The sequence below is a fragment of the Cryptomeria japonica genome, chromosome 8 (assembly GCF_030272615.1).
Source record: "Cryptomeria japonica chromosome 8, Sugi_1.0, whole genome shotgun sequence".
NCBI lineage: Eukaryota > Viridiplantae > Streptophyta > Pinopsida > Cupressales > Cupressaceae > Cryptomeria > Cryptomeria japonica.
The window spans coordinates 540,224,961-540,249,534 of NC_081412.1; the positions used below are offsets into that span (position 1 = coordinate 540,224,961).

Sequence of the window (24,574 nt, forward strand, 5' to 3'; positions counted from 1 at the left end):
ACATAGAATCATGATTGAAATGAAAACAAATTACTTTTGGCTTGTTTTTATCGAGTAAATGAAAGTAAAAGAACACATCTAGTAAGATTTTTTTATTTTGCAACCCAATGTTCAAGGTTTATCTAATTCTGCTTCATCGTCATTTCTTGTTACCAATTGCATGGAAAATAGACGTTGACACTTGATATATTTGATGTTTTGTTATATGTGTTATTAATCAGCTATATTTCTATATATTGAATATAACGCATTTGATTATCCTCCCAAGAATCTATGAATCGACACAAGTTGTTATAGACATGTAATCTTTGCAACTAGCATCACTCGTGCTGAGTATATGTATCAGCAAATACCATGCCTCGAGATGAAGGTTCTCATTTTGGTGTGTAGATATTTTGACTTCGAAGAAAGAGAAATTTCCCTATATAATTTAAATTTTTCCTATTATTATATAGCCATCCCCTTTGCTGTCCTTGCCATCCCCTAAAATGGCAAAAAAAATCCATCCTAAAAACCCGCTTCCCCATCCTGGAAATTTGGGGTAACATAGCATAAAAGTCATCCTTCAAATTATATTCTCCCATTGGGGTACCTTCCTAGTGCATGAAAGAATCGTTCCACTAGCTACCTTCACATCAAACCCTTCAATCGCTTCTGTGTTCAATCCAAGTCTCTTCTCCACTTATTGATCAGTATAATTATAAGTGGCTACGCTATCAATAAGCATGGTTACCTTTTGCCCCTTTAAGACTCCTCTTAGGCAGAAAGCATTATAACATGGTTCTCCTATGAATGCTACAAGAGTGCCTCCCTAAGGCCCTTCCACATTTTCTGTTTCTTTTTTTAGATTCAGCTTCGTCACTTTCTCTGTCTTCATGAGAGATTACCTCAATGCAATGTATTTTCCCTTTTCCTAAACATTAGTGTCCTGGCTGCCAAGGCTCGCGGCATTGAAAACATAACTTCTTCCTCCTTAGCTCATTCTGGGTGACATCCATTTGTTTTGTCTTTGCTGTAGGTACCCTAGGAGGTATTGCATTTCTTTGAAAAGGCCTTCTATGGAGCATTGGTGGAGCTGTCTTCTTACTGCTGAAATAGTTTTGTGCAACTAAATCTTCTAATTTGAGAGCCCTTGTGATGGCTTCTTGGAGAGTTGTAGGGTTTAGGGCTTTGATTAACCCTTTGAGGGGCTCAGGCAATCCTTCAACAAAGAGTATTATAAGTCTTTTTTCTGTCTCATCAGGTACCATCACAAGAAATTTTGAAACTCCACTACATAGTCCTGCACCTCGCCTTCTTGTTTTAGTTGTGCTATTTCTCTGAAATGAACTTCAGGGTCTGTTCTATCAAATCTCTCAATCAGCCTTTGACTAAATTCTTCTATGGTGGAAATAGAGTAATGCCCCTGGGTCACTATTCCATGATACCACAATTCGTGAGCTACTCCTTCCAAATGCAGGGTAGTGAATTTAATAGCCTCCTCTTCAAGCATCAGATTCAAAGAAAAATATGTATTCAGTTTTTGTAGCCATGCCTTTGCTGATGTACTTGTTGTTCCATCAAAATTGGGTATGGTGATCTTCCCCAAATGGTGCTAAATATCCTTCCTTTCTTCATACCCTTTTCTCCTATGTCCACCTTTCGCTTTCAATCCGCAATAGTCGGTGAAAGTCATCATTTTTGACTGCTTTGCTCAAAGCATTATATTTTGCATGAAGGTGATCCATTTCATTAACTTGATCAGCTTGAACTTTGCCTATATCTTCTTTAGACAAGAACTTGGCCTTGAATGACCTAGTATTCGTTGAGGCTCTTCCTCCGACAGTTTATCTCTCCTCACCTCTATCATTTGTAGGCTTATTAACATTTTGACGCTGATTGAGCCCTCTAAATAATTGCACCATTTCTCTAATGTTTTTGAAATGCTAACATGGAACTCTTTAGACCTCTTGAAGAAAGCTTCTGTAATGTCTTCTCCATCCCCCATGGAGGCCCCTTTCTTTTTCTGATGCTGCTGATAATGGATCTCCCTCATTCATTTAACTTCCACAGGCTGGCAGGATCAGAGGTTCTGATACCACCGAAAAATGTCAAGTACACAAAACACTCCAAGCACATCAGTAGATTGCAGGAAAGCTGTAACTAATTAAGAATGCACCTCAGATTAGTAACAAGATAACAGTATCTGTTTCCTGATTTCATTAATATTCTCAAACCACAAATGTCATCAATGTGACTGCCATAGATGTATTATTCCAGATTCATAAACATGTTCAAATTACAAATATCACTCAGAAGCTGGAAAATAAGAGCTTGTGATTTGCATACGAATTTTCTTGACCTAGGTGGGGTGTTGCATCGATTTGCATGGAACTCCCCTTATTTCACAGGTGTCAAAGACACACTGTGGAATAAGGTCACGTAATCTCCCTGTTTGCACTCCTCTTGTCTGGTTTTGGTGATTTACTTCTACTGTTCCCCACGATAGCTTCTATGACTGGGATAGGATGGAGCAATGGAGCAGCCCGTGATTAGGGTGCTTGGAAGTGGTGCCAGGAATTGCTTGAATGGCTTCAGGAAATACTATCTCCTTACTCCTAGACCTGCAGATTCACCTGCATGGCTCCTGGGATGTCATTTAGAAATCCACTTGTGTGCCAAGGCTTATCAATCATTCAGCATGCCTCCTCAAAATGGAAGACTTCCTTATATAGGCATTGTGTGCTGATGTAGGAGGATTGTCGACCTCAAGTCAGCTAAGAAAAGACAACCAAGATAAAAATAAATTTAAACTAACCGCTTAAAACCAAACAGATCGGTCCAACACCGATTTAGGAAATTGAGCAATAATTACATTTATTTTAAATTTCCAATTTATTAGAGTTCAAGGTAAAGCACACGTGTGGGTGTTATAGAACATTGCCTTGGTCGACTGGCCCTCTCAAATTGGGGTCATGACAGAGGCACTATAATCTCAAACTTGTTATCTTGGGTAACAATATTTTCAAAATATTGAGCAAAACCAATGTGAATTTTGATATATGCTTGTTAATTTTAGAGATGCAAGACAATCCAAAGCTTGAACAGCCAAAAACGACTTCCAAGTGGTGTTTTTCAATCTTTGTAATCTATATCTAGCTTAAAATCCAATGCTTTATTCCCTAAATATTTTGAATATGTATGTAAAGCTTCAACCAAAGATCCCTGTTAATGCATGATAGCCTCGGTAAGATAAATGATTGAATGAGAGATAAATGAAGTCTCTCATTCAAACATTTATTATCGTGAGGGGGCACGATCAAGTGCTCAAGACATGGCCGGTCAAGGCATCGCTTGACCGTACCCAGCCCACTACATATACCAAATGAAATGTGTGAGAAGTACATTGAAATAAAAATGCTCCTCCTCTCCTGCAACATAAACGAAGACAATCAGATTTATACAACAATTCAGTGATAGATAATACATAGAAGAAGATAAATTTTAATTCTGATTCACAAAATTAACATGGTATCGGAGCCAGGTTTCTTTCTATAAAGCCCAACCGCCTGAAGGAAGATCCGATTAAGATCAGATTGATATCTCCTTGAAAGTCTCGAATATGGCCACATTGCAAGAACTTGTCCTCTCAAACTTAAACTACAAGCGTCCCTTGCTGAAGTCAGAAATTCAGACGTATGTTCAGAAAAATATGTTCCCTAGAAGAAACTCAAGATACCTTGTGATTGAGAGGGAGCTTACTAATCAAGATTGAGCACTTCTGAGGTAAAAATTGTAAATATTGATTATTATTATTAATACCAATAATTATTTTATGGGCCTTGTGTAAATCATAAGGAAGTGATGACTTCCAAATGATTTCCACTTGTATTTTTGAGGTTATTGGAAGGTGACGATCCTACAATAACTCAAGATTGTGGATAGAATCGCCGACTGAGGCAATCCACGTAAGAGCTCATGGATAGAATCGCCGACTGAGGCAATCCACTCAAGAGCTTGTGGATAGAATCGCCGACTGAGGCAATTCACATCTTGAAACTATGGTCCCAAGATAAGCATCATACGATTTATGAATATTGCTCCCAATACCTTTTACATTTATCTTACCTAGCTAAGAGGGAGTGTTAATGCATGATAGCCTCGGTAAGATAAATGATTGAATGAGAGATAAATGAAGTCTCTCATTCAAACATTTATTATCGTGAGGGGGCATGATCAAGTGATGTCTTGATCGGCCACGTCCAAAAGACATGGCCGGTCAAGGCATTGCTTGACCGTACCCAGCCCACTACATATACCAAATGAAATGTGTGAGAATGTACATTGAAATAAAAATGCTCCTCCTCTCCTGCAACAATTTATACAACAATTCAGTGATAGATAATACATAGAAGAAGATAAATTTTAATTCTGATCCACAAAATTAACAATCCCGAGTCCTTATTTCAGAGAGTGGAGCAATCAAAATTAGTAAGAAGCCATTTAGAGGGATAAATAATTAAAGAGGATTCACCCAAATCAGTTGGTATGTTTTTTATTCATGTATTCATCAGTGTCTTTTTCCCCATTTCAAAGCCATCCTTTACTTGTAAGCCGTTTTCTTATTTGCTTTTTGTAAGTCGTTATCTTTATTCGACACAATGAAGCAATTGAGAACATTCACAAATGAGGTTTGATGATGTAGACATTGACGTTTTCAATTTGACCAAGCTGAGGCAACAGATGGAGTTTGCTCATGACTGGAAGACCAAAATGAGTTTTAGGGGAATGACTGACGTGCATGTCAATTAATGAATGAATGCAGAAAGTGTTAAAATTGTTGTGGTAAAAATGTAAACAAAAGCCTAGGGCAGTATACCTAGTATTGCGGTATGATCACTGAGCGAAGCTGAATTCTTGACAATATGAACCTTGTCTTGGTCAATTACAGTCATCAGATCTTTGTACAAGTGCTTTATTTTAACTTTGATGAGTTTTCTGCCTGTAAATATTTACTTTATGAGTAAAAGTTTTGTTTTTCTTTTGTGAAACTATTTAGTTTTTTTGCATGTGGGTTACGTACGTCAATTTACTTTTGTTTTACATTTCCTAGATAACAAAGAATACACCTAATGAATCAAAACCCAAATGTATCCACATGTTACAATTATTAATGTTGAAGTTTACTAGTATTGAGCATTGTAACAGTCTTTCCCCCCTTTAATTGCTTTCACCAAAGTAATTTTTGTGCTTGGTTCTGCAATATTTTTGAATCCTCCCATATCATCCTGCAATGGAAGATCTTTCCATTGAATGAGATATTTTGATAGTACTTTGGTCCTTGACTTCTTTTCTTGAGTTATTATGATTAGAGTGAAATTAAGATGTCCTTTGACATCATTGAGAGATCATTTGAAGGCTTTAGAGCTCTTTTGCTAGGAAGGTGGGATGCATGTGAACACCAACAAGACCAAAGTAATTATTCTCCTTAAAAAGGAAGAAGCAACACCTTCAAAATGAAGATTGGCTGTTCAAATTTGCAGATTTCAGTGCAAATATTGTACAAAATGACAAATGCAATACAAATGCAACTCAATTTGAGCAAACAAACAGAAATTTCTGCCAAATATCTGCAAAACAAGCAATCGAACTGCTTTCCAAAGTAAGTTTCTGCGAACATCTACAAATAGTGGAAATATCTGTAATTTTTTAACAAATTTGAGAAGATTTCTTCAAATGTTTCAAACTAAATTGCAATAACTTGTAAATATTTGAAAATAACTTACAAATTTTCGCAAATTTTGCAAGCTTTACACAAGAAGTGCAAATATTTTACAAATTTGACATGTTTGTGCAAATATTTTACAAATAACAATTTAAGCTACAATGTGCAAATTGCGCAATTTGCACATTTTGCAAATATCTCCTCAAATTTCCAATCTTCATGCCAAATCATGATCTGAATGTCACAGATCCACAATCCTTTCAAATTAATGATCTCACACAAGCCTTGTTCCGAATGAAATGCAACTCAATTTTTTTTTTGCATTTCCATTAGCACTAGGAGGGCTCTGATATCATGTAGAAATTAGCCAGGATTCCTAGATATAATGGAAAAAACAAAGAGAGTGAATCGCAAAAGCAAAATGGAGAGTGTATTAATGAGATGAGTGAGTGAAAAATGCATAGGAGGGAGTTACATATAGGAGAAATATCCTACCCACTTTTGTAACTACCTTGCCACATAAGCAAGATGACACCTACGCAGCCACCTAAGCATAATTATACACAAAAATGTGTATGCCTTGTGATTAAGACCTATATGAAGAGTAAATATAAGTTGCTGATATAGTATGCAGTAAGTTTTACAGTTTTATTCGTGATTTGAATCTACTTCTGAAGAACCACTGGAGTTTTATATAACTCTGATTTTCCAAATTGCTCTGCAAACATAAATGTTTTATTAGTGTGCTTACAGTCCTCTTCAAGTTTGTTGGTTTTCTTGGGAACTGTTGTAGTATGTTGTAGTTCAAAGTTAAACTAATGTTTTCATAGGAATCTGATTAGTTTTAATAAATATACATGAAAGATGCTTTTTCTCACCAAGACATTTTGGATATGCAGGGTGGTGACACACTTATTCAGCTATATCACAATTTTATTACAGAATTTGAAACAAAGATAAATCTGCTTAAGCTTGCACATTTTGCTGTCATAGTTTCACGTCAGTACACAGAAAAGGAGGCTGCTATTAGTTTCATGGAGGGAGTAATTGAGAAGCTTCGTGCTACAAGGGAGATGAGGGTTGAGGAACCCATTATATATGTTAGAATGCAAATAGCTGCATTCAAACTTGAGCAAGGTGAACAGAGAGAGTGCAAAAGGCTACTAGATGATGGCAAAAGCACTCTAGATAGTATGACAGATATTGATCCTACTGTTTATGCAAGCTACCATTGGGTCTCATCGCAATATCATAAATCAAGACAAGAATTTGCTGAGTTTTACAAAAGTGCACTTCTCTATTTGGCTTATACAACTGTAGAGTCTCTTTCGGAACCATTTAAGCTGGTACGTCTTGATTCTCTTTGCAGGGAGTGGCCACTTCATTACCATTTAATTTATTAATGGAAGAAAACACTCAATACAAATTCTTGAATGGTGATTTCTTATTTTGTTTCTGAATATTAAGATATATGATTATTACTTGTAGTAATTAGCATTGAACCAAATTAATCTAGTAGTTGTGCTTCGAACAATTCTTCAAGCTATTCACCATCTCTGAAAAAACACAGATTTCTTACATTGTCAAGTCAGAGGCATATTTTATATTGTTTGGTAACACTGTCTCTTGTTCCTCCTCTTGTTCAATATTATTTTGAATTGAACTGGAACTTGAGGGAGCTCAAATCATTTAGCTCTTTTCTGCTTGAGTAATATTCATGCTGATTTACTTAAATTTATTTGTTCTGGTCTATTTGATCTTGTCATCAATGACTGGAAGACACAATTAATGATTTCATAATACTTTTTGTGGAAGGGGATCTAATCACATGGTTAAATGTTTAAGAATATACTCTACAATTATAGAATTAAGAAGACAAGGTCCTTATCAATTCTTTTGCCTTCCAGGTATATAAATCTGTTCTCCTTCTTGTACTTGACTCACTTGTTTATTTATTGCAGGATTTAGCGTTTGACTTATCTCTTGCTGCTCTGCTTGGAGATAATATATACAATTTTGGAGAATTATTGGCCCATCCAATTGTAAGATATAACATTTCTTTTAACTGTAACATCCTATTTCATAAATTTGTGTTTATATTTGGAGGTTTACTAATTTAAGCTCTTTAACACACTTAGTGCAATGTTGTTGAGTGTGATAAAATTAACACACTTAGTATTTTAGTGCTAGGACAGATTAAGTTGGGTTACTTACAATGTAAATGTGCTTGTCTGAATTTTCTTGTATTAAAATTTAAAACATTAACTGTCATAGTTTCAGATATATTTGCTGTAGCCATTCTTTTACTCATCATTTTTTGTACAACCTTTCACTGGCTATTGACTTGCTTTATTTTTGTTTAGAGTCTATTAGAGACATTAGGAAGCACTTGTAGCAGATCCCTTGCTCTGATAACTGTGTGACATAGTGACTTTGAGTTTCATTTTGGGGAGGCAGAGAGCATAGGATGTAGTGCTCTACTCAGCATGTGTACTGTGTAAACATAGTTTTCTTAATATATTTTACTACCATGACAATAGTGATTCTTTAAGTGACTCGTCCTTTTATGAGCAAGCCAGTATACATGCCAGTGATTTGTTGTGCAGATTTGATTTATTATTAATTTGATTGAAATTGTGGATACCATCTGCAACTAGCTTACAACAAATCATGCATAATGAAATAAGTACTGCTTGAAGATCTTGTCAGTGGTTTATATCAGTAAAATTATGTATCAGGTTTTTTTTGCAATTAATTTTTTTATTGGTCAATGTTTTTGTAATTTGGTAATTTCTTAATATTTTCTCCATTCATTATATGTATTTTTGTTTTCTGTAATGGTGGTCTTTTGATTACATGCTCATTTATATGAATATTGATAGGTGAAAAGTCTTCTGGGAACAAGTGTAGAATGGCTTTACTACATTTTGCAAGCTTTTAATTCTGGTGATCTTGTTCGATATCAAGAACTTTGCCATATTCATATGGCAGCCCTTAATGCACAACCAGGTCTTGTTGAGAATGAGAAAAAATTGCTGGAAAAGATTAATATCTTGTGTTTGATGGAGATCATATTCAGGTAAGATTAAGATGCTTTCTTGAAAAATGTTTAGGTAATACTGAACAAATTCTGGAAAACTGAGGTTTTACTTTTAACTAAATTGGAATTACAGTGCGATAAGCTATTAATAAAATGTCACAAGTTATTCTACTTTCTGGAAATCATGTTTTTTGCCATGTGTTTGAGTTTGCAACCCTTATTTTGTTTTGCAGCCGGCCTTCAGAAGATCGAACAATCCCATTGAGGGTCATTGCAGAACGTACCAAATTATCAGTAGAAGATGTTGAATATCTTCTTATGAAAAGCCTTTCTGTAAGTTGTGACCTTTTGGAACTTGATGCTGGTCATGTTAGCTGGATTTATTTGTTTAGTTTTGTTATGGTTTTGATTGGATACTAGTGGTGATATTATGTAGATATCTCTGCCAGTGATTTAGAATTTGGACATCATTACCTATGGTTTTCTCATTTTGAATGGTATGATAAATGCACTTTGCATGCTGTCATTTGTTAATATTCATCTATATTACATTGTTTTCTATTAAGGTGAAAAATGGGTTTTTGAAAGGGTCCAAACCCTTTTACAAAAGAATACCAACAATCAGCAACAATGGGCTCCACGAGATGTGGGACTTTAAAAAGAGCCCAAGGCCAGCAGAAACAACAAACAGCAAGAGAAACAGCTAAAAGTCAGCAGAAGCACAGAAAATGAGAAAGAAACCAGAGCAAAACTAAGGCCTATTTAGGCTCTGCCAGCTTCATAAAGCTAGTAGTTGCATGCCATTCTTTGGTTAAGAAGTTAATCTGATCTTCAAACTAGCTCTCAAGAATGTCATCTTACACATGGATGATATCAGGCCTTGGATCAGAGGCTTTGGTCCTGGTTCTGTTAGCCAGTCCATCAACAGTTGCCTTACATTTCTTCTTCTCAAGTTCATTCTATAGGATAATTAGATTGATTGTAGAGTTCTTAATTGTACTTTTTTACTAGACTTCACAATTTCAATTAGGTTGCTCTTCAGATTCTCTTAGCTCTCTGGAGTACAAAAATGTCCAAAGTTGCAAAACATGCGAGTACTCGTGAGCTAGATTCTAGGCTGAATGACTCGCTCAATATTTCATTGCAACTCTTGTAAAGACATGCAGCATTTTTTCCTCTTTATTCGCCAAAAATTTGCCAAATCTTGTGAATTTTCCATAAAAACTCGCCCAAATGAATTAAAGCATTTTTAAACCTAAAGACAAAAACTTTATTAATTTTTCATTTTCTCTTTTCATGGAAGAGACAATCTGGTTAGTGGCAATTGGTATTTCCATACTTGGAAAACTTAAGACTCGGCAAAAAGTCGCCAAACCCAAAAAACTTGATTCGGCAACCTGGAAAATTGCTTAAATTTCATTCATTAGAAACATATCTTTTGCAAAATTCAATGATAAGATGTATCCAAAGAGTCCTTAAATGGGTACAAAAATGTTTTCTATTAAATTTGATTGATTTGAATGCAAATTTAATACAATATTGCATCCTTACATGGAATCCTAATGACGGATAGCCTGATACAATAAATAGCTAACAAATTGAAAATAGTAAATCTATTAGTAAATGCAACATTTTACATCTTCCTCTTCCCTGATCTACTGAAAAATAGTGGGTAGGTAGAATTAGAGGGTCTAGTCCTTGGAGTATGTTGTGGCTCCTCGCTTGGCATGGAAGGCAGTGGCTTGACCTCCATTCTGGTAGTAGATGCCGATGGCAATGACTCCTCAGCATCATTAATGTCATCCAATACTACATCTCTGGCTGCACTCACCTCCTCCAATGCTTACCTCTCAAAATTAAGAATCTCATCTTCAGTAAACAATGAAGGCTACTCATCTCGCCTTGTCGAATCACTGTGCGTATCTATCTCATCCAAGTCAAATGCATCGTCTGATTTGTCCTCTACCCTTGTACGCAGCTGAAGGTTGTATTGCACAAAGACAAGGTCATTGAGGCGTATTTTATCTAATTTGTTCCTCTTCTTTGTGTGGATAGCCTCAAACAAGCAGCAATCGTGCTCACACTTGGATGCACTACAAGGTTGGCACAAAATGCGAAGGGCTAATTTAGAGTTTTGGGGTATTTGCACCTCAATTTGTAAGACTGCACAAAATTAAATATTGAAGAGTTAGAAAACAAAGTCAAAACATATTTTATCAAATTATCAGTAGTTGTAAATTTGGAATTTGTAACTTGTAAGATGCATGTGAAAGACTCCAAATTTTGTACCTGGTGTTTGAGTGGTTCTTCGTTGGACAGCAAGCTCGGAAGAAACGAGCTACACCTTCTGTCCTCGTAACTTTCCAATTCTTGGACAATGAGGTCTCTCATCTCAACTTCTCCATTAGGATCTGAGAAGGTATCTAAATAGAAAAAATAGGGGTTGAGGAAGCACTTTGCTGTATGGATAGATGGGTGGAGTTGATTCTTCCACCTCTTTTCAGTAATCTCCTGTATGGGATCAAATTCGAGGTTACCTTCCTTGTAATAATTTCTGAATTCATGGCCTCATAAATATACCCGACTAGGTTTTGATCCCCATTTACCAAACAAAAAACTCTAACCAAGGGCTTTGACTTAAATTTACAAATTTATAATGAGACTTAAATTAAAAAAAATATTCAATTTGAACTTAAATTTAAAGTTTTGAAGTTACCTTGACGAACTCCATAGCTTTGTTCAAAAAGGTTGTCAAAGACTATGTTTGCAACCCTCTTTCCTTCAGGCTTCTTTGAATAAGATTAGTCTAGCCATTCTTGACTCACCAATATTTTTTTTCAAAGAAGTCAATGAACTAATAATGCTTTGTGATGGTAGGAAAATTGCTGCAAACCTTGTGAGACCAGATTCTTGCCAACCCTTTTCTTTTGGGTGTGATCTCACATCAAATTAAGAACCCAAGGGTGATTGTAGATAAATTTGTTATGCTTCTTGCATCTTCTACAACCGGCATCATCTAATCAAGTTTGCCTATGTCCTCCAAAAGAAGGTCAAGGCAATGTGTTGCACAAGATGACCAAAAAAGTGTCCTATGCTTGTCTTGGAGCAATCTCTCAGCTGCCACATATGCTCTTGCATTATCAGTTATGATTTGCACCACATTTTCTATGCCTAACTCCATGAAAACTTCCTCCAACATTAGAGACAATGTTTCTGCATTTTTGACTTTGATGGAGGCGTCCACTGATCTCAAAAAAATAACCTCAACTTTTGAAGCTATCAAAAAATTAATAATTGTGCAGTTTTTCCCATCCGTCCATTCCTTCTTTTGTTTTTCCACTACTAGTCTTGCACTTTCAATTGCATTCATGAGAACTCTACAAGTACAAAGTGAAATTAATTACACAATTTTTTTTTAATAGCCTTAAATTCAATATAAATTACTAAAAATTAAAAGAACATAAATTTAGCCTAAAATCCAGCATAAATTAATATAAGTATGAATTAGCATAAAATTTAAATTAACCTACCTCCCACAAAAGTCTTTGTGAGAAGGCACCTTGTAGCCTTTTCCCACAACTATCAATGTAGTTACCGATTTGTCCCAATAAGAACTGCTCGCCACATTGAAAGGAATGTTGTTCAAGTACTAAAAATCAGCACATGCTATATCTACATGTTCATGCACTTCTCTGTTCCACCCAATAGCTTCCAATGATGATTGTGCTCCAGGTTTGTTTCTGGGCACAAAAAAACTATGTAGCATGCATGTTGGTGTAGGTGTAGGTGCTACCATTGGCGCTCTACTTGAAGTAGATGTAGTGGAGGTGGATTTACCTCAGATGCATGGACCACAAAGAGAAGACACTATGCCTTGAATGCCGTATCTTTATCTGATTCTGGTTGGACTCAAGCACCATGATCACTAGCTATGAATGCCCTTGTCCTCTTGTTTTGCAATTTTTTCTCTTTTGTAGCTGAAAGTGTAATATCCCTTGGCTAATCTGACCCTGTTTCGCTTATTTGAACCCCAAGGAATATTGTCAAACACTTGGCATACAATGTTTGAAGCCGCTGTAGTGAATTCTTTATTTGTCTTCTTTGGGTTTGTAGGCTGCAAATGAAGTTATGGAAAGCTTCTAACAATGCAAAGTTGTTATAGAAATGATATACTAGCTGTTTTAGACCTTTCCACACATATGTAATGACTGAAATTAACTAGTACAGCTAGTTGACATTAAGACAAACACTTGTCATGCATCCCAATGTATACCTACAACCATTAGGCATTTAAGCAAACAATTGGCATGAAAGCTAAGTGGCTGATCAATGTTGAATGTTACCATGAATGTGGAATATGCAAATTATATCTCCATTAAACATATGCAACCTCCAAGTATTTCATGATATAATCATAATAGAAAATGATGCAATGAAGTAATGATTTTCTAATACAATGACCATAGATAGAAAACCTGGTATTTCAATGGCTGCCTTGATATATTGGTTTGATTCTCCTCATATGCAAATCCCTTGTCAAATATATATAGCTGTTCAACCTTTCTAAATCCCCTTCTATAGAACTCAAACTACTGTAGCGCACTATTCACGGCACTATAGCGCACTGTTCACGGCACTGTAGTGCACTATTCACGGCACTGTTCATGCGCACTGTTCACGGCACTGTAGCAGCAAGAACAAACTTGCAATCTGCTCTTAAAACCTTGAATAATTTGTTGATAATCTCTCCCAACAAGAATGATATAACTCCATGTGCCAAAGAAGGATGATTCACAACCAATTATAAATGTTCTCCAACAATAAACTTCAAACCCTTGTAGAAAACTTCACCAATTTGTACAAATGAAAGAACTGAATATTCTTTCCCACAACTGCAATAATTCAGGTGTTATTTCACACTTTCAAAATTGCTATCAATAGGAAGTTTCCGTTTCCTATGATCAAAGAAGAAAATTGCGAAAGCCCTAGGCTCCACAATAAAAATCAATCAAAATACTATTTATCAACTGGATGCCGAGAATGAACTCTTGCATTTCCTTTTATTCTTTCCTTAAGAGAGCTCAAACACCTTCCTGGCCAATGTAGGATAAAAGATTTATTCCCACATTAAATTATTCACTTAACGCACTTTATTATATTAAAGTGACCTTATTATTATAAAGTTACTTTAGAACCTTATAATAATATTAAAATATTAAATAAATCACTTAAGTCACTTAAACTTTAATATCTCTTGATGTACTTGTCTGATTGCTAAGCCGTCTGAGCTAGGAGTCGACTCTCCCTGTTCTCCATGTGATTGGATGCCTGTCTAAAAATAGAAACCCTGAATAGTGACTTACTATAAATAGTAAGTATGTGGAACTGAGTCTAGAAATAGCTACAAAGGCCCAATCAAGGTCGACACTGCCAATAAGCTCTGCTCAGGTGTCTTTCTATTAATAGGAACCTTGACTCTCCCAAAATAGTAACTTACTATAAATAGTAAGTGTGCCAATCTGAGTCAAAAAACCTGTGCAAAGGCCAAAACCTGAATCCAGCTGAAGAGTAATGTCTCTAATCACCAAGTAACTGCCACACGAGGCCCTCTATCAATAATTGTTAGCCTACGAGGGTCAAATGATAGGCTAATTCTTACAAACTCTGATGCTCACAAAATGGGGACATTACAGAAAGTAAGGGATTCATCTCTCTTTTTATCTCTTCGGTGGTCTCGAGACAAGACTTGGCATCACGATGAGTAATGCTTGCAAGATGGTATTTGAGGCCTCCATGATTCAATCTTGTGCATCTAATGTAAAAAACTGTCATAGGATTCAGTCTTTGATAGGCATATTTCCAACCAGGGTCTCTATCTCCTGTAGGACAAGTGCCTATAAATGGTGGTGGCACCAATGGGTAGAGCTTGGGGCTGAACCTGATGAGGAAGATTATCTATTTGCCATTATATGATGTATTTAAGTTTTTAACCTACACATGCAAATTGAAAGCACAACTTATTTATTTTTTAATATAAATACAATAACTTAAATTATACATAAATCACTAAAAATCAGCCTAAAATTAGTTTAAATTAGTAAAAACTTAATTTGATCTAAAGATTATAAACATGTTTTTTTTTAAAGTGATTAAAATAAAAAAAAATTGGTTATTTTTTGGAAATTAATTGCAATAATAGTAATAATTTTTAGCAGAGGATGAGTTTTTTAACCTAGATGCAACATTTTGCTGTGAAAATGAAGTAAAATGTTTTAAAAAAACAAAAAATGAGAAACAAAGAACCTACATGTGCTTCGCATCTGCCTTTGAAATTCACCAAAAAATCCCTTCTCGGGCAGGCAAGTTTTCAATTAAAACTCGCCAAGTATGTGGCAAAAACACCAAAAATTTGAAGAGTATTCGTCAGATACCTGGTGAATACTTCTGGCGAGTAAATGACCAGAAAGCTTGCAAGCCAATCTACTCGGTTTATTGGGTGAGTACTTGCTGACTTGGTGAGTTTCCGGCAAAATTTCCATCTATGGGCAAATCGATTTTTTTCCTTTTGTTTTTGTGATTTTGGCTTTCATTTATATTGTTCACTTGCTTGTAAATTGATTGAGGGAGTATCCTTGCCTGTAGGTTGTTTATATTTATATTGAGTATTAATAATACATAACATAAATATGAGCAACCTGCAAGCTTGAAATTTAATAGTTTAAACTTAAATAAAATTTAATGTTAAAGAAACAATCAAGACAAGTGACCATAATTGACAAATCGTTTCTATGCTGGGAGTGTTGATACATTGGTATGTGCTGAAAGTTTAAACAACCTGCAGGCTGTAATTTTCGAAGTTTAACTCTTTTTTGAACAACCACCCAAGACAAGAGACCATAGTGGATAAACACTATCTATGGTGAAGGTTTTGATACATTGATAGATGCTGAAAGTTTAAACAACCTGCAGGCTGTAATTTTCACAGTTTAATATCCTTTGATTCCTTTGTATGCTGAAGCCTAAAGGTGTTGATTTAGAGATTGACAGAATGTTGGATGTTGAAATTATATGAAACTTTGAAATTTTGTTCATAATACATATTGCCTGTTCAAATGACGTGCAAGCTTGAATTGTCATAGTTGTAATTGGAAAAATTCAAGCCTGCAGCTCATTTAAACTTTCAATATGAACAAAAGCTCAAGAAAATGACCGATGGACTTGAACTTTCGCAGTTGTATCCTATGCGCATTCGCTGAATTTCATACATGAAATTTGAAATTTGGCGAATTTAAATAAAATATTAAAAATTTGTTCAAATTCAGCCCAAAATTCGTACGGAGCAAAACTAGGGGTTTTTATAAGGCGTAGATTTCGGGCAGAAAATAATGGCGGTTGACGAGCAGGAGCACCGCCGGTATGAGAACGGAAGCCTGAAGCACACAAACACAATCAGAAGAAGAGAAGCCTGTAGAATTTTTACGCAACCAGCAACACATGGCCGCTGTTTTGTACAATCTGATTGTGCAGCAAAATGGCAAATTGACAGACATGATGTACTATAGGTCGGAGGTTTGAGTCAGCTCAAGCCCAGGGCATTCTCAGGACGGCCCTGTGCATGAAAATATGCAGCTACAGGGAGAATTTCTGCCTGCTTTGCTTCTCTTATCCACATCTAAACATGATCTCTCACCTGTAGGAAACTATGAATCAAATAGTACTAAAATTAATAGTTGGATTCAACAGCCTGTGCCTCATCACCATCGATATTAAGTAATAAATATATTTTAAGATTGCGATGGAGTTTCGCACTCCATCGCCAACTTAAAATATATTTATTATTTAATATGTAATATTTAACATTTTTATTATTTATATATTACTAAATAAAAAATTAAAATTTTAACTACATTTATGTTATTATGTTTTTTTAATTTATTATGATGTAATAAAAATTCATAATATAGTTTTAGTTTAATAATTGTAATTTACATTGTAAAATATTTTTATTAATTTTAAATATAATATAATATAATATAATTTTAATAAATAATAAATTTGATCATTTCATTTCAATTTTATTTTATTTTATAATAATATTTCAAATCCATTAAAAAATTTAAGTTATTTTGATAATTTAATGAATTTATTATTTATATATTTAAAAAAGTTAAATTTATATAAGCGAATTTAATGTCGAATGTTTTTTTGAATTTTTTACCCTTGTCGAACTTCATCCGAATTTTATTGTTGCCGAATTCAAATTCGAACCTGGTGACTTAGGTTGTAACTGTAAAATTCAACCCTGTGAGGTGTTTAAACTTCAAACTTGCAATATGAACAAAATTTCAAAAAGTGATATAATTAATAATTTCCACATTTGACATTGTAGTGATCTTTGAACCAACACTTCTAGCATAAAAGTTAATGAAGTTGAACTTGCTGTTTTGTTCTATGATATGTATTTAACTATAATTTTGATTTATGTACAATGAACATTGAAAATCAATAACACGTTCTACAAGTTAAGTAATAAGTTTGTTTTTGAATAATATTTATAAAATTTATATATTTTCAATTGTTTGATAAATTTGCGTAGTTATTACTGAGTTTTTCCCAGAGACCCAAGTCCCAAGTTTTAAATAATAAATTCTTTTGGAGAATCTTTTTATCTCAGAGCACAAGTCTTGGTCAAATGCCACCTTGTTGTTATCACCTTCAGCAATCACTTTGTGTTCGGCAACTTGAATTTCCTGCATCCTGGATTTTAGGTTTTGAAGTTGCCGAGGGAACCACTTGAGGGTGATGTTTTGTAAGTTGAATCTTTCCTCTATGGCTTGCATCCCGAATTTTAGATCAGCACATTATGGTAGTGGAGATTATCTCTAGGATTTTGAACATTATTCTCTCTCTGGTTGAAAGGGAGTTGTTTGATCATCCAACCTAGGATCAGCATGACAGTTGGAAGAGTGCCACTCCACAACTATTTTGCCTTTATCCCTTCTTGTATCTGTATCATTAGCAATAGGGGTTTCAGAGGGCTGTAGGGGCATGGGGGGTTCATAATTTTAAATTATTGATAACCTCATCTCTATCCTTGGGGTTCTTTGGGCTTGAATTATGGTTATCAGTAACAACAATCTTGGCAAGGTTTTGAGGATTATTGACAGATGGGGATATTGGCCACTAATCTGTGCGCTTTTGGATTCAAGAACAGTAGAAGGATCTTCAGTGGTGCTAGGAGTAGGAGCCATCCTACTTCTGGGAGGTAATTTGGATGTGGGTTAACTATTTAGGTACAGGAAAGGGGTGGGGGTCTTAGCAAGCTTGAATTCTTACAGACAATAAATAGGCCCTTTGTGGAGAGGCATGTCTTATTACATTGTCGTCTTTGCAACTGTAATTTTTTTCTGCCACTTTTCTTTGCCTTCCAGTAAACCAGTGCATGAATTTTGTTTTCAGAAGCATTTAATTGAAGGGAAAGTTTCAATTGATATTGCTATTGTTATTTTTATTTAGTTTGTAGATTGTTTCTTAAACTCTGAGTAGTTCACCAAAAATGTTTTTGGCTGACAGACTAAAAATAATCTACCAACAGTCAGTTTTTTAATTGGTTCATCAATGGGTGGAATTATGTGTCTTCATGTGTATTCTTCATTGCTAGTGCCACTGTCCAAGTTTTCTACTTAAAAGAGATTTGGATTCAGAGTTCAGACTGGCATTTATGTTTCATTTTCTTTTTTACTCTGTTACATTTTTCTGGTGATTTTTGTATTGTATTTTCTTTTTCATTATAGAAATTGTAACATACTGAAATGAAATAAAACATTTTAACATCAATTTGCAACTTTAAAACATAAAGAAAGAGACTCTTTTTTTTTTTGAAACGAACAATATTTGAAATTAAACCAGCTCTTAACTGAAATTTGCATTACAATGAACCATACCATAAACATGAACTGAAGATTTGAAAGTAATTAAAACATTTCATTTAAAATGAAAGAGAGAGGGTTTAGAAAGTACATTTATTTTGATGCTAATATTCTGAACTTTTTAAAATTTATCAATAAACCAATGAGGGAAAGTATCATCAGGGCATTTTTCTGCCCAACCACGGACTTACTAGTCCTTTGTGTCACATCCGACTGGATTGGTCCAACCCTTCGCAGGGAGGTAACGAGAAGTGGAACTCATGCCATTTGAGACTTGGTGTTTAGGACCTACACAAACTAGTCGGTCATACACTATGGGTAACCCCCACCTAATATGACTCTTCTGACTAGAGGTGTATCTGGTTCTAGTGATCTGACGGTAGCTTGCATTATGCAGCACCACCTTGGCCAAGGTTTAAACACTGCAAGCATGATTAAACGTGTTGTCAATGATCACCACCCTTCTCGGCATAGGTCTAGGGTCAAGTAGGTTTAACCAACAAAGATGCATAACTGAACTCACTTAGGAACTATTGACCATACAATTGTTTAACATTATTTTTGTTACCAGCACTAATTTTTTGTATTATCATAGAATCACAAAGCTCATTTTTTGCTCATTTGAGCATCTACGTTACAAACTTATTACAAATACCAGCTCCCTTCGAGCAAACTTATTACAAATACTAGCTCCTTTCGAGCACCAAATTAGAAACAACAATTGGAAGACCAAGGGTCACAACTTAGAAATCCACTTTATACAACCAATGGAAGACCAAGAGCCACAACTTAGAATTCTACACAAAGGTGTCCCTCATGGGAGTTGAACTTGGGTCTCCACATTGAGAACTCAATGCTTTAACCAACTAAGCTCAACCCCTTGGACTTATCAGCATTAATTCTCTTAAGAAGTTACTGTTTTATTTTTCTCATTCATGATTGCAAAGGTTTGTAATAATACAACTATTTCCCTGGATTGGGAAAGTAAGGGGCATAAGAGCTACCAACTGTCCGTTCAACCCTTAAGTTTGGAATGTACCCAACGCCTGACATGTCTCTGCTGTCATGGCAATTTTGAGGGTATTCTCTCTAATGGAGATGCTATCTGCATCATGGTACAACTGTGCTCCTCTACCCACTTACCTTCCTAGGCTAGTGTTTTAGTTTTAACATAATCTAAGGATGGTAAATCTCAAATAGATAGGTCATCCTTACTGCTGTTATGATTTTTCAGACATAGGCAATTCTGAAATAGTTCAATAAAGAGGTAAGAAATCTTCTTATTACAAGTCTTTGGATATGCACCCACCCTAATCTGAGGAGTATTGTTTGTATTTTTTTTTACCAGCTTGCTCAACTGATTATTGGTTAAAATCCATACACAAACACTTATACACACACACACACACACACATCCACATATATGCTTTAGTTATTCAAGTTGCTTCGGCTAGCAGACATCTTTAACTATAACCAATTATGACATAATGTTCCTGTTCAGAGGTTTTGTTTTATTTTCATTAACATCATAATGACTACTGCTACAGCCTTTTGACTCATATATTCCACACAGCCATACTGGTTTACTGCCATGTCAAACCATGAAGTTATTCAGTGAATATTTTCTTATTATGCACCACATTCCTGTTCAGCTGTACATCTCTATGCCAAGAGTGGAATAAAGTTATTACCACTCCATTCCACAACTAATCATAGAAAGGTACAGCCAAATAGAAATTCTGCTAATGAACTCAGAAAACTACAGCATACCCACTGATTCCACAACAAACTAAGATTCTGCTTGCTAAGGAGGGTTCTAATAGCAGAATTTTAGAATAATACGTATATTTCCATTTTATTTGTAGAATACACAAACCCTTTTCCAAAAATCATAAGTGCAGAGATTTAAATATCTTTTCTCTCATTCAAAATCAGAAAAGCAGAGATGTAAATAATCTTTCCCTCTATCTAAATCAGAAGTGCAGAGATGTAAATATTCGTACCCAGATTAATTATCTCCATATATATATATATAAAACCTGTATGCGGGTATGGGAACTGCATTCAACTAACTTTTAAATCCTCTCTTTTCCAACTAAGGCAGATTGAAGAATAGGGAAAAACTTCCAAACCTAGCATGCACATTACAACCATGGAAGAAAAGCAACTGCATTATACATCTATATATCCCTTTTTTAAAAAAAAATTTCTTAGCTCGAGGTGAAAGAAGAACATATACTTAAAGCGTTAGGGTTTGATGCCTTAACATGACCTGAGAATTGAAGAGTAAACCAGCTGAATGTTTCCCTATCCAGCACCTTCACAGTGTATCCTCTTTTCTTCCACGTTACCAGAAGAACCAAACCCTAAATTATTAGAGCAGAAATCTCTTTTCTGCGACTCCCAGAAGTGAAAAAGTGAGTTGTTCTTTTCATAAACCTGCCTATATATTTCCAGCACCTTTTTTTTTCCTTCCATTTGCCCTAAAACTAGGCATATTTTCCCAAATCCGCCTAAGGAGGATCACTCGATGTGTGCCTGCTCTCAGTCACTCGGATAGAGCTTTCGAAGCTTCCCGGAAAAGTCTTTTTATTTTCTCCCTTCATTATAATTCCAAAATCGATTAATATGAAATGTTTTTTCTCTTCTAATTGCCCGATGAAGTATATCATGTCCATGTAATAAAAGAAGCTTTATGTGTATTGTGTTAAGAAGGGGGTAAATATTTGTTTTATAAACTTGCTATGCCAAAAACACTTTTAGCGGCTTGTAGGATGATTTAAAATTGATTTAAATATCAAGGTTCCCCCCCTATCACACTTAGCTTATTAATATTGCCAAAAAGAGTTGGCCCAAGGTTTTTTTAAAAAATGAACTTTACTTTTGCAAGAGTTTTGGTATAAAATATTCATATATTTATATATATGAATCTATACACCTTATTTATGCATGCCTATAGGAGCATGTATACGGTCGTGTATACGTACTCTCATATACATGTAATTGCATAAGGTATATATATTGATATATCTATATATGCAATAAAACATGAGCCACTGCAAATTTTAAATAATAATTAATAAAATAAGTAATGAATAATTAATAAATAATAATAACAAATTAATTCAAAAAGCAATCAATAACCTAGGGTTGTGAACCCTAAAATCTCTGTGCGGACCAGCTAGGGTCACCTGACACGACGGTTGACGAAATTTACCAATGTCGAGATGAGACTACTTGACTCAGGGTTAAGGTTTGAAATGGCATAAGTTTTTCCTTCTCCTCACCTCCCGACCTAATGATACTTTCCCTCCCTTCGCGGAGGATGATGATCTCCTGCACACACCTGGCTAGTTCAACCAGTTAGATCAAAATCTTGTCCTATTCTGACATTTCAAATATCATTAACAAAAGTGAAACATCATGTCATAACGTTAACTATCAAGTCACCACTTTAATAGTTATGATTCATCAGTTCATCATTCTAAGCACAGTTAGCATCATTCAAATATGCATGAACAGCTAGGGCACATTCATTCAATTTAAACATGAAATTCTAGGGCACATTCATTCAATTTAAGCATGAAATTCTAGGGCACGTTAAACATCTTGCAAGTATAGCATAGATACACTAGGGCACACATATAACATGGCGTAATCATAGCATATAAACAACTAGGGCACAAGTGGGATGTAACATAAATAAGCTCTATTGTTTGTAATAATACTGTTTATTTTATAGGCAATTAAATATTCCCTTTTAAGTTTTATATGAAGACACTTTCTCAATTGATATCATAACCAGGTATGCCGGTTTTCTTAACTGTAGTTTCTCATTTGCTGTGAAAGATAGAAGTTATATTTGGTACCACAATATTATTAATGGCATAAACCTTGGGAATTGTGGTTGCAGGTGCATTTGATTGAAGGGGTTATTGATCAAGTAGAAGGGACTGTGCATGTATCTTGGGTGCAGCCCAGAGTGCTGGGAATCCCACAAATCAAATCATTACGGGACAGGCTTGACAACTGGTTGCATAAAGTCCATACAACTGTTTTGGCTGTTGAGGCTGAAACACCAGACTTAGTGGCATCATGAGTGGAAGGGTAATAGTCTCTGTGAAGTATTCAGTTTATTCTCTATATAAAATTGATAACTTTATTATTACCTATTGAGTAGGTCTTCTGACATTGTTTGATTCAAGTGGAGGTTTTTAGTTTTTAGTTTTCTTGGTTTTGACAGCTAAGATATTAGAGATCTGTAAGATCAGCTTTGGAATTCCTCCCCTCCCAACGCTGTAGACTCATTGGAGTATTCATAAACTCTTTTAGGAGGAAGATTCAGTACATTAAATTATTGATTTTGTAATTTCCTTTAAGAGGGGTCTGAAAATGTTGGAACTATAAGCATTACACAGTGGCATTCAGATTTATTACAATTAGAATTCACATGCCTTTAATTATGATACACTTTTGAAATGCTTCCCCTATTTTTTAGCTGCTTTATTATTTGATTGCTTTCGACGAAACAGAGTTCTACTGACACCAATTGTCAAAATAATTTGGTCTGCAGTGAACATGGTGGTAGAGGGAAGTGTCTCATCGTTAGAGAAATAGAGATGCTACATAGTTTCCAAACCAGGCTGTTTTCTTCAAATAGTTTGATGGACGTGGCTTAGTACAATCTGCCATGGATGTTAAAGAACTAGATAGATATATACAGATCTTGTTCTTTAAATACGACAATAGAAAATTACCTGTCCGTTGTGATTGCAATAATTTTCATTCCCTTTATGTCAAGCTTGTTCTTGTTATTTGAGTTGGTTGAAGCCATTTTATATTTGGCCTAAAATGATAGTTTCTTTTTTCAGCTTCATTTGATTTTTGAAATTCATGTCAAATTTCTATTTTAGTTTGGTTAGTTAAGGTCACTTGGAATTACATCTGGCCAACAATTTAACAGATTTTGTGTTCCTTAACCTATATGCTTCTAACAAAGGTAAAACAGCAGCAATGATATCCAGTTAAATTGCATGCTCATGATGTTCTGCTTGTAAATGTTTCAAGAATGACACAGCTCAACTGTGGTGTCCATCATTATGATTGTGTTCCTTCTCAAGCTCAAAACATGCAATGGCATATCCTCAACTTGTGTAACACTTTGCACATCTGATTGAGTCGTGGTCCTTTCAGATGGTTGAGATTACTTTGAGCTTCTACACTCTTCCTGAGGTAAACTTGTACCTCATGAGAGGACGGATGGAGCTATAGGTGGTGAAGGACTAGCAATTTATTACAAGAAGCAAATGGTAAGCCCATCCAAGTTGCAGAATTGCATCCCTGTATGTTGCTAGAAAATGTTATTTTGTTGTCCTTCACCTCCACTTTGTTCAAAACGGCACTCAATTTTAAAAAAAGACAAATTCTTGCCAAATAATCCCACCCTCATCAGAAGCAAGTATTCCTGATATTCTCTTTTTCCTTTATGATGCATGAATTTTCAGATCATGATAAGTGGATTTTGCACTAAAAAAAATCAACCCTAAAACTACATAGCTCAAAACACAAAATCTTTAATCAAAACAATAATATATTAATGTGCATCTTGTGGGAAATGTTCACTCTGGTATAGCAATCAAGGCATGTTATTGGGTTTTGGCCATTTCACCTGCTGTATTCATTGGAACTTGGGGTCTGGTTTCATCCAGATATGATGTTGGGATGGCTCTGGTTCACCTAGGGTCTGGCATACATGCGAGCAGAGATGCATTCTTGTGTCACTAGAAATATTTTTGTGTGAGATTGTGATTTTGTTGGGGCTAATATTTTGTTGGAAGCATTCCCATTTCACTGGCGAAATGCTAGTATATGCATGACACTCTACCCCCAAAGCAATCATTT

At 35.2% G+C, this 24,574-nt stretch overlaps 1 protein-coding gene across 3 annotated transcripts in view; it reads left to right on the top strand.

Moving 5' to 3' along the window:
* LOC131051917 (26S proteasome non-ATPase regulatory subunit 13 homolog B) overlaps positions 1-23,511 on the top strand; it is a 35,302-nt gene extending 11,791 nt beyond the window's left edge. The window contains exons 2-7 of one of the 3 annotated variants that reach the window (XM_057986514.2): positions 6,604-7,050; positions 7,666-7,746; positions 8,587-8,783; positions 8,978-9,077; positions 22,587-22,780; positions 23,247-23,511. In XM_057986514.2, coding sequence (XP_057842497.1) covers positions 6,604-7,050; positions 7,666-7,746; positions 8,587-8,783; positions 8,978-9,077; positions 22,587-22,772 — 1,011 coding nt within the window. In that variant the 3' untranslated portion in view covers positions 22,773-22,780; positions 23,247-23,511. Of the gene's footprint in view, positions 1-6,603; positions 7,051-7,665; positions 7,747-8,586; positions 8,784-8,977; positions 9,078-22,586; positions 23,140-23,246 lie in introns of those variants that run through there. The other 2 variants (XM_057986515.2, XM_057986513.2) reach the window with 2 other exon arrangements.
* Positions 23,512-24,574: the final 1,063 nt, after the last annotated feature.